The sequence below is a fragment of the Cygnus atratus genome, chromosome 17, assembly GCF_013377495.2.
Source record: "Cygnus atratus isolate AKBS03 ecotype Queensland, Australia chromosome 17, CAtr_DNAZoo_HiC_assembly, whole genome shotgun sequence".
Classification (NCBI taxonomy): Eukaryota; Metazoa; Chordata; class Aves; order Anseriformes; family Anatidae; genus Cygnus; species Cygnus atratus.
The window spans coordinates 1,613,804-1,629,678 of NC_066378.1; the positions used below are offsets into that span (position 1 = coordinate 1,613,804).

At 50.3% G+C, this 15,875-nt stretch overlaps 1 protein-coding gene across 1 annotated transcript; it reads left to right on the forward strand.

The window, feature by feature from the left end:
• Nucleotides 1–162: 162 nt before the first annotated feature.
• Nucleotides 163–13,805, forward strand: SF3A1 (splicing factor 3a subunit 1). Its single transcript, XM_035571278.2, has 16 exons — nucleotides 163–364; nucleotides 1,756–1,868; nucleotides 3,632–3,836; nucleotides 4,657–4,914; nucleotides 5,354–5,428; nucleotides 6,136–6,286; nucleotides 6,871–7,064; nucleotides 7,714–7,831; nucleotides 7,950–8,135; nucleotides 8,503–8,624; nucleotides 8,779–9,021; nucleotides 9,745–9,955; nucleotides 10,757–10,911; nucleotides 11,730–11,831; nucleotides 12,032–12,103; nucleotides 13,054–13,805. The coding sequence occupies exons 1-16, from the start codon at nucleotides 167–169 to the stop codon at nucleotides 13,153–13,155; spliced, it is 2,505 nt and encodes an 834-aa protein (XP_035427171.1). The 5' UTR covers nucleotides 163–166; the 3' UTR covers nucleotides 13,156–13,805.
• Nucleotides 13,806–15,875: the final 2,070 nt, after the last annotated feature.

Genomic DNA, 15,875 nt, shown 5'->3' on the forward strand with positions numbered 1-15,875 from the left:
CGGGGGGCGCCCGGCGAGCGGGGCCCTGCGGGGGCCGGGCCCGGGCCGCGGCTTCGCGCCGCGCCCGCTGCCATGGCAACGTCCCCCCCCCGCCTCCCGCAATGGTCCGCCCCGCGCGCCGAGAGCCTCTCAGAGCGACACCCCCCCCCCCCACGCGCGCAAAAGAATGGAACAGGCCGAGGCGCATGCGCGCTGCTCCTCCGTCCTCACAGCGCCGCCTGGGCGCGTTGCTTCGGGCGCGGCCGCCATTTTGTCCGCGGCCAGCCCGGCGCGGCACCGGGAAGCACCAGGCAGCGCCATGCCCGCCGGGCCTGTGCAGGCCGGGCCTCCGGCACAGCCGGCGCCCCCCGCCGAGAGCAAACCGGTAGGGGCCGGGCCGGGCCGGGCCGGGCCGGGCCGGGCCGGGGGAGGGGGGCCGGGAGGCGCCGGGGCGGGCCCGGGTCCAGGTGCAGCAGCGCACGGCCCGGCTCGCGGCCCGCTGCCGCCGGTAACGGCTGGGTAACGGCGGCCCCGCGGGCGGTGTGTGCTGCTCCCCCGGTGCTGCGCTGAGGGGGCGGTGCCCCTGGGTGTGCTGGGTTCGGCCCGTCCCCTGGGGTCTTCGCATAGCTGACAGAGCCGGCAGCGGTCCCGGAATTCCGAAATATCCCCAGACACTGAGATCGTAAAGGCGTCCCGTACGTCTCTCCTGTGCCGGCTTCTGTTGCGAAAGTTGCTCGGTGAGGAAGGAAGGAAGGCAGGCACCTCCGGTGACCCCCGAAGAGCTGCTGCAGGGCCTAGCGAAAGAGAAAGCTGCCCTCAGGGAGAGGGCTGGGGCTGCAGCTCAGCTCCTCCTGCGGCACCGCTGAGGGAAGCACCTTGCCGAGCTGTGCTTGTCACTGAAAAAGCTTTTGATGCAATCTCAGTAGGGTTAGAAGCTCTTATTTCATGTCGATTTAGTCAGTGGGATTCTGCTTCCTGGCAGTCCCACGAGCCTGTAGGAATGATCCCCAGGTTGATCAGCAATGCCGAGTTACTCCTGGATGTGGTGTTGCAGGCATTCCCCTTCGCTGCCCCTCGGCTCAGCATCTAAACAAACCCACTTGGGGTCAAGGCTGAAATCGCAAAGTGCTGTGGAGACTTGTTTTGGTTCCCATGGCGTGGCCTTCCTCCTCGCCTTGCTGTGCCAGCGTCTGCAGCAGGTGCCCTTGAGGAGCAGACAAACATCGTCTCCCAGCCCTGGGAAGCTGGGGAGTGCCGTTACCTCGTGGGGCTGTTGATCCAGATTGTTAAACGGGATCTTTGCCAGAAAAACTTAATGATTTGGGGGCTGGGGAGGAGAATACGCTCTTGTCCATCGTGGGGGCTGCTGTTTGGAATACGTTGTTCCTACAGAGCATTCCTTAAGCGTGGGATTTCAGGCCAGCTTGTTAAGGTGTTTTAGGACTGATATTCTAGATGTAGATGAGGAAATGGAGAGAGAGAAATGAATTTTCCAACTCAACCCATTCAAAATAAACCCGGTCTCAGTTCACAGTCTGCCGGGCTGTGCTGTCACACCCAGATGCTGGTATACAACGAGTTATTCAATGTTGTTTGAAATTCCTTCTCTTGTTAGCAGTTTGCGTTTAGGCTGTTTGCATTTACTGCCTTGACTAGTTGCAAACACTGCAATGAAAGGTATCTCGCTGTACCACCAGCATCATCATCTTTGGAATAATTTTTGTGGTTATGAGGTAGCAGGGCAGAGAACTGTAAGAAAAATGTTTTTCATTGCAGCCAGAAGAGGAGCCAAAAGAGGAAGCAGCACCGGCCAAGCCTGTGGTGGGAATTATTTATCCTCCTCCGGAGGTCAGGAACATTGTTGACAAGACTGCCAGCTTCGTGGCCAGGTAAACAGCGGGGGAGTTGACTCGTGTTTTGTGGGATTTTCGTGCACCTCTTCTTCCAGTGCTGAGGTCTGCGTAGCTCCAGAAGCTGAAGCAGGTCACAGTCCCCTGGCTGTGCACAAAGGTTTCTTAAGGACTGAGTTCATACCAGTGAGGTTGTAGAAAAGAAACTGGAACTGTCTGCTTAGGGTGTGTTTTGCTAGAAAAGCACTGACAGTAAATAAAATCAAGTCCTTTGCGAACGCTGGAAGGTGTGCTGCAATGGCTAGGTGACAGTTCTTCTAAATCCGACCCGAAGGGCAGACAAAATTCCAGGTAGAAAGGGAGCCCTGGTACAAGCGCTTCACTGAGCCATTAAGCCAGCAGGAGCCGTGATTATTTTATGACGCGTAGGCAAATGGCAGACGAAGAACTCTCCTGTAGGGAGGCGCGTGCTCCTTGCTGAGTCCTGCAGCCGTGTCTCGTCCCTTTGTACCCGCAGCTTCATAAACGGTGCCAGCAGCTGGGCCTGACGCTCCCCAGCTCGGTTGCCTCTCTCCCTTCATAGCCAGGGGAAGAAGTGCACGCCTCCAGGGAGCGATCTTGCCCTGTCCGAGGGCAGATGGACTGCCCGCAATGTGTCTGGGATGTTTTCCCCTGCTGACTGGAACTTGCTGCTCGAGCTGTAGCGTGAGTGTAGATCTCACAGTTGGGGGAGGAACCTAAAAGTTAGATAATTTGTGCTCCTTTCAGTTCCTTCCATTTGCCACGTGTCCGTTCAGCAAACACAAGGTGTTGGTGGTAGCCGTGCCGTCTTCCTCTGCTTTTTTTTCTTAATGCTGAAGTATTTCTGGCTGTCTCAGTGCTACATGGGGTCTCAAGGACTGGATGTCGGTCTTTCTGGCAGTGTACAAGTAGCACAGGAGGTAGATACCTCAGCCGACTGGGCAACTTCTTAACCGTCACGGTATCCGGAGAGGCTGAACACTGTGTGCTTCCACATCACTCGCATGGAACCGTTGTTGCTGCTGGTTTAAGGCAATTACTAAATGATGGCCTAGTCAAAGGCACTTACTGTGTAACTGGTTTCTGGAAGGCTGCTGAGGAGCATTGTCTTGCTCTGAGGATAAGGAAGGGACTGTGTTTATCCTTTGGTACTGCACAGACATCCTCTTTTGGGAGAGGCTCAGTGCCCGAACGAGAGCTAGAAGTATCTAGAGAACATGAAGAGCAGCATGCTGCAGCAAGCTTTTACTTTCCTTAAAGTGCCCTTAGAAAATAACTGACGGTTCGCTTGGATGGGAGAAAAGGAAATAACCCTGCTGGCTCTCCGGAGCGCAGCGTGGTTCGTTTCTGCATGGGCTGCTGATTACCTGCCTGCTCCTCACGTGACCTTTCTTGAAACAGAACCAGCCTCCAAAACTTGTTAGCCTAGTAGGCGACTCGTAAACATCATCCAGTGAGTCGTGTAATCCGTTCAGAGATGTTCGATGGGGATGTAGCCAAACAAGACTGTGGAATACCTGTGTGTGTTTTGAACTGCCTCGAGAAATGCTCGCTGTGGAATGGTAAACGCTAAGTTAGGACAGACGTAACTAGGATGTGTATAACTGGCTGCTGTGTTGGGTGAGAGTTACTGGGAGGTAGAGAAAGAGGTAAACTCCTGCCACACAGGAGAGAAAAGTGTTCGGGCATCAGCCCCTCAGAAGACAGGTCCTCCTATGACAGAAACAGGCGTTTGTACATGGGTTGATGCCCATTCGTCTAATCTTTTTTCCACCCTACAGAAATGGTCCAGAATTTGAAGCTCGAATTCGTCAGAATGAAATAAATAACCCAAAGTTCAATTTCTTGAATCCCAACGACCCTTACCATGCATACTACCGGCACAAAGTCAGCGAGTTCAAAGAGGGCAAGGCGCAGGAGCCCTCAGCTGCGATTCCCAAGGTCATGCAACAGCAGCAAACTGCTCAGCAGCAGCTTCCACAGAAGGTAAGTATTTCTTTTCACTTCGGTCAAGAACTTTGCTCTGACTGCTTGTTTCTCACACCCCGATGTTAAGCAGAAGAATTCTAAGCAGAAAGATGGTGCAAATGATACATTTGTCAAAGAAGATGGCACGCAGGCATGGAATTTAGCATGTGGGACTTTCTTCTGATGCAGGCATGCATCCCCCAGATGCTGGTAACTCACAGGTTTTGTGAAAGATCCAATATTTTGTATTGCTTAGTCTATTTTAATTACATTTACTCGTGCATTGACTTACACGGTACTTAGCGCTGGTGATCACTTGGAACTTCTTTAGGACTCCTGCCATACACAAATCCTTTAAAATCCCTTGGAGTTTAGTTTGGGCTTGTTGCGTGCACAGTCTTATATAAATGTTTTTGTTTCCTGCCAGAAGGATCAGCTTGTCCTGAAAGCATGGAGTACAAAATGTTGCTTAGTTGTGCCTTTATACGTACGGGATGGAAAAAGGGCACTGACGGAGTCTGAGTCTCTTACGTGCTTTGCATGGCCAACAGTCGTGCAGTGCGACGCTGACTGCAGGACTGGTAATCACTGGAGGATTGTAGCAAAGTGCTGATGGTTCCCAGTGTTGTGAGCTGTTAGAACATTTATTTTACAGTAGGCCTGAATACAGGTGTCCGGATACACCTTACATTACTACTTTCTTCCATCCTTGCAGTTGCCGGAATATCTAGACTGATGTTGCTTTCCCTCAGCAACCGAAGGAAAAATGGGCCCTCCCAAGCGTTCGGTAACAGTTTTGTGATGGTAGTCACTGAGCTGTCTCCGTTCTGCTCCACAGGTGCAGGCCCAGGTGATCCAGGAGACCGTTGTTCCCAAAGAGCCACCTCCAGAGTTTGAGTTCATCGCAGATCCTCCCTCCATCTCGGCCTTTGACTTGGATGTGGTGAAGCTGACGGCGCAGTTTGTGGCTCGGAACGGGCGGCAATTCTTGACGCAGCTGATGCAGAAAGAGCAGAGGAACTATCAGTTTGACTTCCTTCGCCCGCAGCACAGTCTGTTTAACTACTTCACGAAGCTGGTTGAGCAGTACACGAAGGTACTCGTGGCAGTTCACCTGTGAAGCTGCTTTCTTCAGCAGCAATGTTGATTTTGAAGACTACAGATGCCCTACAAAACAGTTAGACTTGGAATGCGTACAGGTCTAGGAGTCCGTCCCTTAAATCTTGCCCTTTAAAAAGAGATTTCTTGCATGTTGTTGGTAGCACTTGCAGTGGGTTGCTACTTAAGTGTATCAAACACTACAGCAATGTAAATGAAAGTTGCATTTTTAAAAATACTAACGATAGATAGAAGGGCAAAAAGTGAATATTTTAAGTTCAAGTACGAGGAATAATCAATACGGTAGCAACAGAAGAAATGGAACGTAGCCCCAGGGGTCTGCTAATATCTGTGTCTATGTGGAAAGGTAATAGTTGCTTTTAAGGAGACTTTGTCAGAAAGAGTCATTGCCAACTGTCACACAAAATATGTTTCAGATCTTGATCCCACCGAAAGGCTTACTCATCAAACTCAAGAAGGAGGCTGAAAATCCCAAGGAAGTCCTAGATCAGGTATTACACGAATCGTCTTCAAAATTGCTGAAGCGTTTCCGTTACATTTTGAATTCTCTCTTTGCATGCTTCTAATTTACTGGCAGCCAATACAGATATATAGAGCTCCACATAAGATGGGTATGTCCCTTGTAGTCACAAGGGTGACTCGAATATCAGGGTACTCAAGCTCACCTTTAAGCTACTAGCTACTGTTTGTACTGGGCTCGTTCACGTGTGGCACCGCAGAGTAACACAGGTAACTGCGTGACGCCGTTCCCAAATATTTTTCCTTCTCAGACAACTTCACTGTGACACCTCCGTCGCTTGTAGTTCTATCAATGTGTTTTTTTGCCTTCTGTCTTCATCACAAAGGCAGCTTGTGCTTTGGAGAGGTGACATCACAGACTCTTTATTACAACCCTGTAAATTGTTTGCTGATTGTGAATCCTCAACAATACACAAATCACGTATCTGGGTGGCTTGGTCTTAACTCAAGAAGTTTGCAGTTCCAGCTTTAGAAAACCACGTTATGAAGCTGGTGCAGTACTCTGCTCAAGAGGCAAACCTGGGGTTGCTCTCTAAAATACAACTATTTCTTTGCTCTGCCAAGCCTCTGAAGTGGTCCGTGTGCAAGTGCCTTGACAGCGTCGGTAGGATAAACTTTAGACACTGTACAGATGATCATTGTGTATTTTTTGGTGCTAGCTTTATGTCTGCTTGTGCAGGTGTATTACAGAGTGGAGTGGGCAAAGTTCCAAGAGCGAGAGAGAAAGAAAGAAGAGGAAGAGAAGGAAAAGGAGCGTGTTGCTTATGCCCAGATTGATTGGCACGACTTTGTGGTTGTGGAGACAGTGGACTTTCAGCCCAATGAACAAGGTACTGAAGTTAGGCTTTGTAACCTCTTTGAAACTCTGCTTCCTCTGAGTACAGTGCTGGTTTTAGGCAGACGAGGGGTTTTACAGCTGTATATCCCTCAAAGATGGATGGGGAAGCCTCCTAATAACAGGGCAGGGCTGGATTTTTTTTTTTCCTGGAGTCAGTAATATTCTCCTTGCACAAAGGTCAGGACTGCACAGGTGTCTGCTTTTCCACCTGCAACAGGGGTTGTTGAAGGCCAGGCCGGATGAGGCTTTGAGCAACCTGGTCTGGTGGAAGGCGTCCCTGCCCATGGCAGGGGCTTGGAATTAGAGGACCTTTAAGGTCCCTTCCAATCCATTCTATGATCTTGTTCCACTTCGTTACAGGTGAAAGCACCACATGTACCTTCATTTTCTGGTGTCGTACTGATGTTGGTCTGGATGGAGTCCGCCCACTCCCTTCTTTATACCTCGGCTCGCAGGAGCTTTTGATAACCCTGCTTTGTAGAGAAACTTTCTCATTCAAGAAACTGGTATTTCTGACTGGTCATTGACCAACGAATTGGGACCAAGAAACAGAAGCTCTTTTTTTCCCCTTTGTAGGGAATTTTCCTCCTCCCACCACTCCAGAAGAGTTGGGAGCTCGAATCCTCATCCAGGAGCGTTACGAGAAGTTTGGGGAAAGTGAGGAGGTGGAAATGGAGGTGGAGTCAGATGAAGAAGATGAAAAGCAAGAGAAAACAGATGAGCCCCCGACCCAGCTGGATCAAGACACACAAGTGCAGGATATGGATGAGGTAGGTAGCCAACAGGATCAGCATCACTTTTGCCTCATGAGATTTGTGACTGGTTTATGATGCTCTTCATCTTCATTGCAATAAGTTCCTCAGTTTCTTGAGGAAACGAGATTTCTTTGCTTCTGATGGAATTTCAAAACAACCTGTTTCTGCCAAAACGCCGTAATACGGTATTTTTAATATTTTCCATGACAATACAGTTTACAAGAGAAATCTGGGAATTCTGAAACCTAGTGATGTGAATGTGGTATTTCTGTGACAGAGTGTTTTAGGCTTTCTTCTACACTGGAGTCTGGAACATTTGAAGACTGATTAATTTTAGGCTCTTCTTCTAACCCCAGTATATTAGCTGTCCTTCTGTTAACAAGGAACAAGGCCATGGTTAACCATAAGCCCCTGCTTGCCCTGCTGTGGTAATGTGGAAGCTGAGGAGTACCTGCTTCCTTTTTTTGGGTCTACTGAATCTTTTAATTCCTGATTACCCTGAGGAACCGCTGTAGTATAGGTGTCCAGAGGCAAAATAGCTCAGTCGCTTTGAAGCTGCGTGACTGCTTCTACCAGTGCTACGTAGAAATTTTATGCCGTTCTCAAGTCTTTTGTGTGGGTGTTTGACTACTGGAACTGTACAATTTTTTTTTTCTTAAACAAGGGCTCAGATGATGAAGATGAAAGTCAGAAGGTTCCTCCTCCACCAGAAACCCCAATGCCACCACCTCTTCCTCCAACACCAGATCAGGTCATTGTGCGGAAAGACTACGATCCCAAAGGTAAATCGGGCTGCTGAAGGCCAGCTTCATTTCTTACTGTAAAATCACAAAAGCATTTGTTTCTAGGCCACATCCTCTGGTGGTGTGTTTTTTAACGGGTGCGGTTTTGTTTTTCCAGCCTCAAAACCATTGCCGCCTGCCCCAGCTCCAGATGAGTATCTTGTTTCCCCCATCACTGGGGAGAAAATTCCTGCCAGCAAAATGCAAGAACACATGCGGATTGGTCTCCTGGATCCTCGGTGGCTGGAGCAGCGTGATCGATCTATCCGTGAAAAGCAGAGCGACGATGAGGTCTATGCCCCAGGTCGGCTTGAGCATCTGACAGCGCCTGTGAAACCCACTTCCTAGATTAGCGCTATGAACTTCTTAGCGTGCGTCCTCGCTCCCCTAGTTGCCGCTGATAAGGACGGTCTTTATTGTAGCTTTCTGCGCCACGTCCTTAGCGTGCTGATTATGTGGCTACTTTTGTCGTTAGTATGTTGAAGCCCTTCTGCAGAGTTAAAGGCAAAAAGCATTGGCTGCTGCTGACCAGCCGTCAGTTGCAGTCCCTCTCTGAAAAGAGCAGCACTAGGCCAATAGGTGCCAAGTAGTTTAATGATTTGTTCAAGAGTCGTGATCCTGTTTGACTTGGAATTCTTACCTGAAGTGATATCATTCCTTTTTGCCGGTAGGTTTGGATATCGAAAGCAGCTTGAAGCAGCTGGCAGAACGCCGTACCGATATCTTCGGTGTGGAAGAAACTGCCATTGGTAAAAAGATCGGTGAAGAAGAAATCCAGAAACCAGAGGAGAAGGTAGAGTGGGAACAAGTTCCTGTAGTATTGTGAATGCTCAGAGGGGAGTCTTTTGAACCTTGTTCTTGCTGTAAAACTGGTGTCTTGATCTACTTGTAGCTCTCATCGTAGTCTGTGTGGGCTGGGGTTGTTATGATGTATTTTACCCTGTCAGGTGACCTGGGATGGCCACTCAGGCAGCATGGCCCGCACGCAACAGGCTGCTCAGGCCAATATTACTCTTCAAGAGCAAATTGAAGCTATCCATAAGGCCAAGGGACTGGTGCCAGAAGATGACAGCAAGGAGAAGATTGGTCCCAGCAAACCCAACGAAATGCCCCAGCCTCCCCCTCCTTCATCAGCATCAAATCCCCCAGCGAGTGCTCAGCCCATCACATCTGTGCCTCGTCCACCCACAGTAAGTGCTCGGGCTCCCAAAAGTAGACAACTGTGGCCATAGTTAATTAGGAAGGAGCCCTGACAAAGCTCAAGGGTTATAGCAGGCCACCGGCTGGAAGCAGATTTTGAGTGAAGTTAATGTTTCCAAATGGCTCCTAAGCCTTCAGAGGTTCCCTCTTGAACTTGCTGTTAAAAAATGAAAATAAGACATAAGTGAGGTCTCTCATCCTTAGCAGTATCAAAAAGACTTGATCAGCTGGGCAGGGGAAAAACCTGGGTGGTGCCTTCTTGGAGGAAGGAAGTATGGCTAACAAATGCACGGGTGGGGAGCTCTTCTTTTTTTTTTTTTTTTTTTGATTTAAAAAGACACGATGAGGAAAACGAAAGTAGTGGCAGGTGAGAAATCTTCGTAGATGCCTCACTGCCCCATGTTCCTGTGCACCAGGGGTTCTGCTGTGACCCTGAGAGAGCTCCTTCTGCAGGATCACTGTGTGGCTCGCGGTCTGGTTCCTGAGTGGCGGGGGAAGGAAGAACTGCTTGATGTGTTAATGAGGTTTCTGTGCCTGTTTACAGGAAGCTTGGGCTGGCCATACGGTGAGCACGCAGAGGTTCCCAGCAGGTCTTTGCCCAGCAGAAACCCTCAGTGTGTTGCCTTGGTTATTTTAATTTTAATCAGGACTGCAGACAGCGCTGAGATGATCATTGCATGCATCTACTAAGAAAAACGACCTTCTCTCTCCAGATGCCCCCTCCTGTTCGTGCTGCTGTTGTTTCTGCTGTTCCCGTCATGCCCCGTCCCCCGATGACTTCTGTGGTCCGTTTGCCTCCGGGGTCTGTCATAGCCACCCCCATGCCACCAATAATCCACACCCCACGTATCAACGTTGTCCCTATGCCGCCGTCCGCTCCTCCCATCATGAGCCCCCGCCCGCCTCCCATGATAGTGCCGACAGGTCAGTAACTTCAGCTCTTGCCCGTTAATTGTCAGCCAGCTCCCATCTAGCGTGAGCTTGAGCTTCGGTTCCCTTTTTCTTTTTGTGCCTCTGATAATGGTGTGTAACTGGGACTGCAAACCAGAAATCTCATCTGTAAGGATTTTTTTTGCGTTTAATAAGACTTAACGTGGCAGCACTGCTTCTGGGCTCCAGTCTTCTGCTGCAGCATGAGAGACAGCACGAGAGTTCGGTCTCGGTGGGGCGCTTTATCTCTGTGTCCCCACTCGGTGTCCCTGGGGGTCTGACCAGGTGAACGCTGGGGATCTGTGCTGCTTTCCAAGAGGAACCAGAGTAAAGCTGATCTGCCAGCACCTCGCTGGGTGTTACAGCTTGTTAGGGAAGTTGCTGCTGCAGGAGGAAGAGCTGTTGTCTGGCTCCATTCCTCATAGCGGCTTCGTAGCATGAGGTGATTTTAAGTTAAAAAGCACAACATGAAAACGCTTCTTCTGCTTCTTTTTTTTTTTTTTTTTTAAATTGAAGTGCTGGCACCGCTGCATGCCAAACGGAGAGCGTTTTCTTTTTTGCAAGATCTGCAGGAAACTCTTACGCTGCTTGTTGTCTTTTCCTGGACTGTTTCCCAATATAAAAGATCTAATGTTTAAAGTTTGCGTGTTGCTGTTGGTTGTGTTAACTTCCTGCGTGTATTGGGGCATTTACTTTCAGCCTTTTCTAGTTTGCGAATGGAGTTTGTGTAAGGGATTATCTGCTGTATACTCGGTGGATGACTGCAGGTTGTGCTTTTCCCCCATCCCGTTCCAGCATTCGTTCCAGCACCTCCCGTGGCTCCAGTTCCTTCCCCAGCCCCGATGCCCCCTGTTCACCCACCACCACCTATGGAGGATGAGCCGGTTTCAAAGAAACTGAAGAGTGAGGACAGCCTGATTCCAGAGGAGGAGTTTCTGCGCAGGAACAAGGTATGCGTGTGGACTGGCTGCTCGGTCAGAAGTCCTCGCCCTGCTGGGCTGTTTGTTCAGCGTCCTTGTACCCAAAGGGGATGTAAAGTCCACTGACGACGCAGAGGGGAGCTCATGTGCAAGTGTTTCATGAGACAGTGACTTTCTGAGAGGGCTCCTTCCTCCTGTCGTACCTGAGTGAGCTGAGCTGCCCTATATTTTACTGGAAAGAGCAACGGAGCGCTGCACACAGAAGCCTAGTGAGATGGTACTCTTCTGTAATTAAGGGCAGTGAGAAACAGGTTTATAGTAATGTAAAGAAGAGCTAATGCTGATAAGCTTTTAAGCAGAAGACTGCTAAGCTGGAGATGCGAGGAGATTTAATATATCACTGTCAACATGGTAGTACGGTAATGCGACATTCTGTAACAACGTGAGCAGAACGTTGGGCTGAATTCCTTCCTGAGCAGCGACATCACCTAGGGTTGAATTTTAAGTCCTTTAAGACGGGAATGCTGTTTTTCTGGACACTTGCACTGCGAAGCTGCCTCCTGCGTTTAATACTGCTTGTGTTCGCTGTGTGATACTGTGAATGCGTGTGATGCTTGGTGAATGGCAGACTAAGGAGGGACTAAGGGGAGAAATCCAAGTAAAGGTTTTGTTTTGGTAACGGCAAAGTGACTTTCTCAATATTGAGACAAATAATACTTCTGTGTATTCACTCAGCAGTCAAGATAAGCGATTAGTACTGGGAAGGTCTATAAATACTTCGTCTGCCGCTCTTATCATAGCCCTGAGCCTCCTTGCCTGTGAGAGACGTTATCTTTGTTTCCTTGCAGGGTCCTGTCACGGTCAAAGTCCAGGTTCCCAACATGCAGGACAAGACCGAATGGAAACTGAACGGCCAAGTGTTGGTGTTCACCCTGCCGCTGTCAGACCAGGTATGTAGCTTATCAACCTGGCCTTTATCCCTTGCTGTTTTGTTGTGGAGCATCTCCATGTTGAGAGTTGCACGACAGGAGCTATAAAACTGGAAATTCCCCACGCTGTGGCCTCTTGCCAGGCTGTGTGGCTGGGGGTGCAGTGCTGGCTGTCTGTATGGTGTGGAAAAAGCCTGAGGAAGCTCTTTAATTCTTCGTAGGTGTCTGTTATAAAGGTTAAGATCCATGAGGCCACGGGGATGCCAGCTGGGAAACAGAAGCTGCAGTACGAGGTGGGTATAAGTCCTTCAAACACTGTTTCTGTGTCGGTGCTTTCTTACACAAAACCCGTCTTTTTTTTAAAGAAAAAGTTGTGCCCACTGAGATATTGGGAAGAGCAGGGGAAACATTTCCTGTCCGTACAGCACACTTGGTTACGGTACTGTGCACTGTTTCAGCGGGACAGACCTCTAGTAGGTGGCATCAGTGGAACTTCGCATCCTCACTGTTGCAGATGAGGTCTCAAGGCCTTAATATGTTCTCTCAAATTAACCTATTTTATTGAAGGGGGGGGGGGGGGAATGTGTTTTGGGGGTGGGACTGGTTGTGATTTTTTGCATTTAAATACAGCAATTTGCCCCTGCTGTTCTGTCACACCCTCTGGAAGGTCGGGCAAGAGTGCCTTGAAACCCTGGGGGCTCTGGAAGGGTTTTCACCAAAACACTGAAGGGAAGAGGTCTCCTGAGGCTGGAGCTGTTGTTAAAAAGGAACAGTGCCTTTCTCATTTGTTTTCAGTCATGCATGTGCCCAGGCACAACCTGCTGCCTAAGCAGTGAACTTTGAGCTCTTACCTCCCCAGGAATTTTTCTGTGGGCAGATAGTGTTAACCCTTAGCAAGAAATAAAAATTATTTAAAGTAGATTAAAAGAAAGAAAAAAAAAAAAAAAAAGAGGGGGAACTAAACAGCTTCATCTGTTGTGGTGCCTGATTCTTTCTGTATTTGTAGAGGTGTGTATTGTGTATTGTCAGTTCCTACACTTGCATAATCCCCAGCCTACCCGGCTCTTCTCGTGCCAGTCTTGTGAGACTCTGGGATCTCTCCAGGCTTTTTCCAAGCCTGCAGTGTTTTGTCATCGCTCTAGTTTGAGAGTAGGGCCAGGAAGGCTTTGTCTGTGTGGGGTTTTGTGGGAAGGGACCATTAAGGTTTCTGCTGTGACCGTTGTTTATTTCCTTTTCTCCTCAGGGCATCTTCATCAAGGATTCAAACTCCCTGGCTTATTATAACATGACAAGTGGCTCTCTGATTCACCTGGCACTCAAAGAAAGAGGAGGCAGGAAGAAATAGGAGCCGTGGAGCCCGGAGATGTAACAGCTCCTCCTTTGCCGCTTGTGTAGCCCCAACCATTCAAATCCTCCAGCCTTTTAGGGGCCGCTGTGACAAGCTGTAGACTGCCTACCAACTTGTTTGAGAAGAGAGACTGTGAACCCAGTGCTTGGGTGGCTAATGGTGGGGGGGGGCTGGTAGAGCCCTGAAAGCTGCGTAAGTGTAGTGAGCTAGTACGTAACTGCAGCGGTCTGTTAGTGATCGATGCTTTGCTAGAATGCTGGTGTCTAGGTTTGCTGTCTCCCCAGTGAATTCCCTAGAGAAGCCACATTGAGGTCATGCCCAGCTTAGTGTAGATCCATCTTTGAGGGATTTATACTGACCAAGAACATCATCTGTCTGACCACAGTGTTTGCTGCTTTATTTAACCCTTTTTCTAACTGAAAACTTCTTTCTCAATGTACTTACTAAGCCCCGTGTTCTTTTTCTGTCTCAAATCTATCTGCAAGAGCCTCTTGCACTGACCCTGACTTGGAATTTTATCCTCCCTCAGTGTAAGTGTGCATGGCTGTCCCTTGCGATAAAGGAGATCCGGGACTGCATGCTAAGCAGCTTCATGCTTGTTCTGTACAGCCCGTGATTTGTTTTAATAAACATGCATCTCGGTGCGAGGTCCTGTTTGTAGCAGCTCTCGTTCTTGGGGGTTTGGGCTTCTTAGGTGGAGGTGTGCCTGACTTCATAGCGCTCCGGTCCTGGATGGGTTGTGGGGAAGTGCACTGGTCTTTAAAATCAATTGTTTTATCCTAGGAAATGCTTTGATTTCCTAGGAAAGGCTTCGAGAAAAGGGTTTCGTTAAAATTTTCTCAGCGCTACCCCTGTATTCCCAAGCATAACGCACACGTGTGTACTCAGGTTTGTCTGTGTATGGGTATAGAGGGGTGGTTTTGAGCTTAAATCTCATTAGTGGGAATGTTCTTGGAAAGGTGTTTCACCCTACCGTGCGGTTAGCATCTCCTGGTTCTGGAGAGCGTTCAGACCCACAGAACAGATTATGCCCTTACCTTCCATCGAAGCTGTATGGCAGTTTGAAACGCCCGCAGCCCAGGCACAGCAAGGCTGAGTTAAGCTGTGGAGAGGTAACGAGGTGGCCAAGAAAGGTGGGTTGTCTGCTGCTGCCCCAGCAGCCATGTCCTTTGGGTACCTCTGCTCTTCTGGGACAATCCAAAGCCACGGGTTGGTTGTTCGTTTGTTTTGCTTTCTTTTGTGCGATGTCCAGGCCTTACAGGAAGATCCTGTTTACCTTAGTTCTTGCTCGGGGGGGAAAGAGAGATGAAGCAGGAGTGAAGAGACAACGTCCTACGGCCTCCTGTGCGCTCATCGCGGGGCGGGCGGCCGAGGAAGTGCCGTGCTGCAGGGAAGGTGCTTGGCACGGGCCCAGCCCAGGTGGCTGCTGCTTCTCCTGCTCGGCCAGCTGCCGCAGCTGGCAGATGCCCACGTGTCTGCGAGCGGCGCGCGAACGCGGCCCGCTCCCCTCGAGCCGCAGGATGCTGAATTAATAGCTTCTCTGCAGGTGTGGGCAGGCTGTTTGGGTGTACTGAGGATGTGGGGGTACGCCTGCCCCCCAGGAAGGCGTGCTCACTGCTTTCCTCTTGCTTTTAAAGACCAGACAATAATAGTGTGGTAGGGTTAGGACAATAGGAATGATGTTTTCATAGGGAAAACAAAATGGGGGGGGGGGGGGGGGGCATAGCTTGGAGCCATTGCAGTGGAGGTTCGCTAAAGAAGCGTGCGAGTAGCTCGCTTGCGAGTGGTGTTTTCCAGAGCTGATAAAAACTGCAGAGAAAGCTCTGAAATGGAGAAGTCACGTTTCTGCACCCTGTGTAGGACAGGACTGTATTTAAGGTCATGCGGCTTTTTTTTTGCCTTTTTTTCTTTTTTTTTTTCCCCCCTCTGGCTGCACCCGCTGGTGGTGCGAGCAGCCACAGTGCTTGTGCAAGAAGAACCTGCCCGCCCTGCCCAGCCACGGGTCATTCCTCGATGGCTCCCGATGGAGGCTGCGCTGGTGCCTGGATGACATTTCCAGCCTCCGCCGCAGCCAAGCCCGGTTTATGAGCCTGGCAGGGCCGAGCACCCAGCCCCACGCTCCTGCAGGAAAACACACGCCGGAGCGCTGGAAATAGCTCCCGGGGAGCCTTGCCAGCAGCAAGCCCGTTTCAATCTAAATATTACAGATAAACGTTGTAGCAGACCGTCCGTGTGTATCTCCTACAAAACAACTGTTATCGGAGCCTTCCACTCCGGCGCTGAGGACCTGCAGCGTGGGGGTGCCGGAAAAATCTGGATAGGGCTTGATGGGGGCTGCCTGCCATGATCTGTGTGCCCTGGGTCCCTCGGGAACTTGCCCATCACGTTTCCCCTTTTAAGAGGGGTCTCGATTCTAACAAAGCTCTGCCGTTTTTGCAGACGGTGGTGGCACAGCAAGCCGGGGCCTCCACTCGCTGCATAACTCCTGCTGCAGCCCCGGCTGGGACGTGGCCGTGCCGCCCGGTGCTGGGCTGGGCCGGGCCCCGCCGCATGCTTAGCGCTGTATTTTTAGCGCGGCCAGGGCCAGGCCAGTTCCACCAGTACGGGCTGGTGGCGGCAGCGCCCTGTGGGCTTGGCAGCCTCCGGGGAAGCTGCGGGGTCTGGATGCGGCGCTGCCTCCCGCCCCATCCCCGGGTTTTCGGGGGAGATGCTTCTCC

Excerpts from the sequence above, each read along its gene's own strand:
- SF3A1 (XM_035571278.2), top strand. The coding sequence starts at position 167 with ATGGAACAGGCCGAGGCGCATGCGCGCTGCTCCTCCGTCCTCACAGCG. Across the intron at positions 5,429-6,135 it reads CCAAGGAAGTCCTAGATCAG|GTGTATTACAGAGTGGAGTG; the intron begins GTATTACACGAA and ends CTGCTTGTGCAG. Across the intron at positions 6,287-6,870 it reads CTTTCAGCCCAATGAACAAG|GGAATTTTCCTCCTCCCACC; the intron begins GTACTGAAGTTA and ends TCCCCTTTGTAG.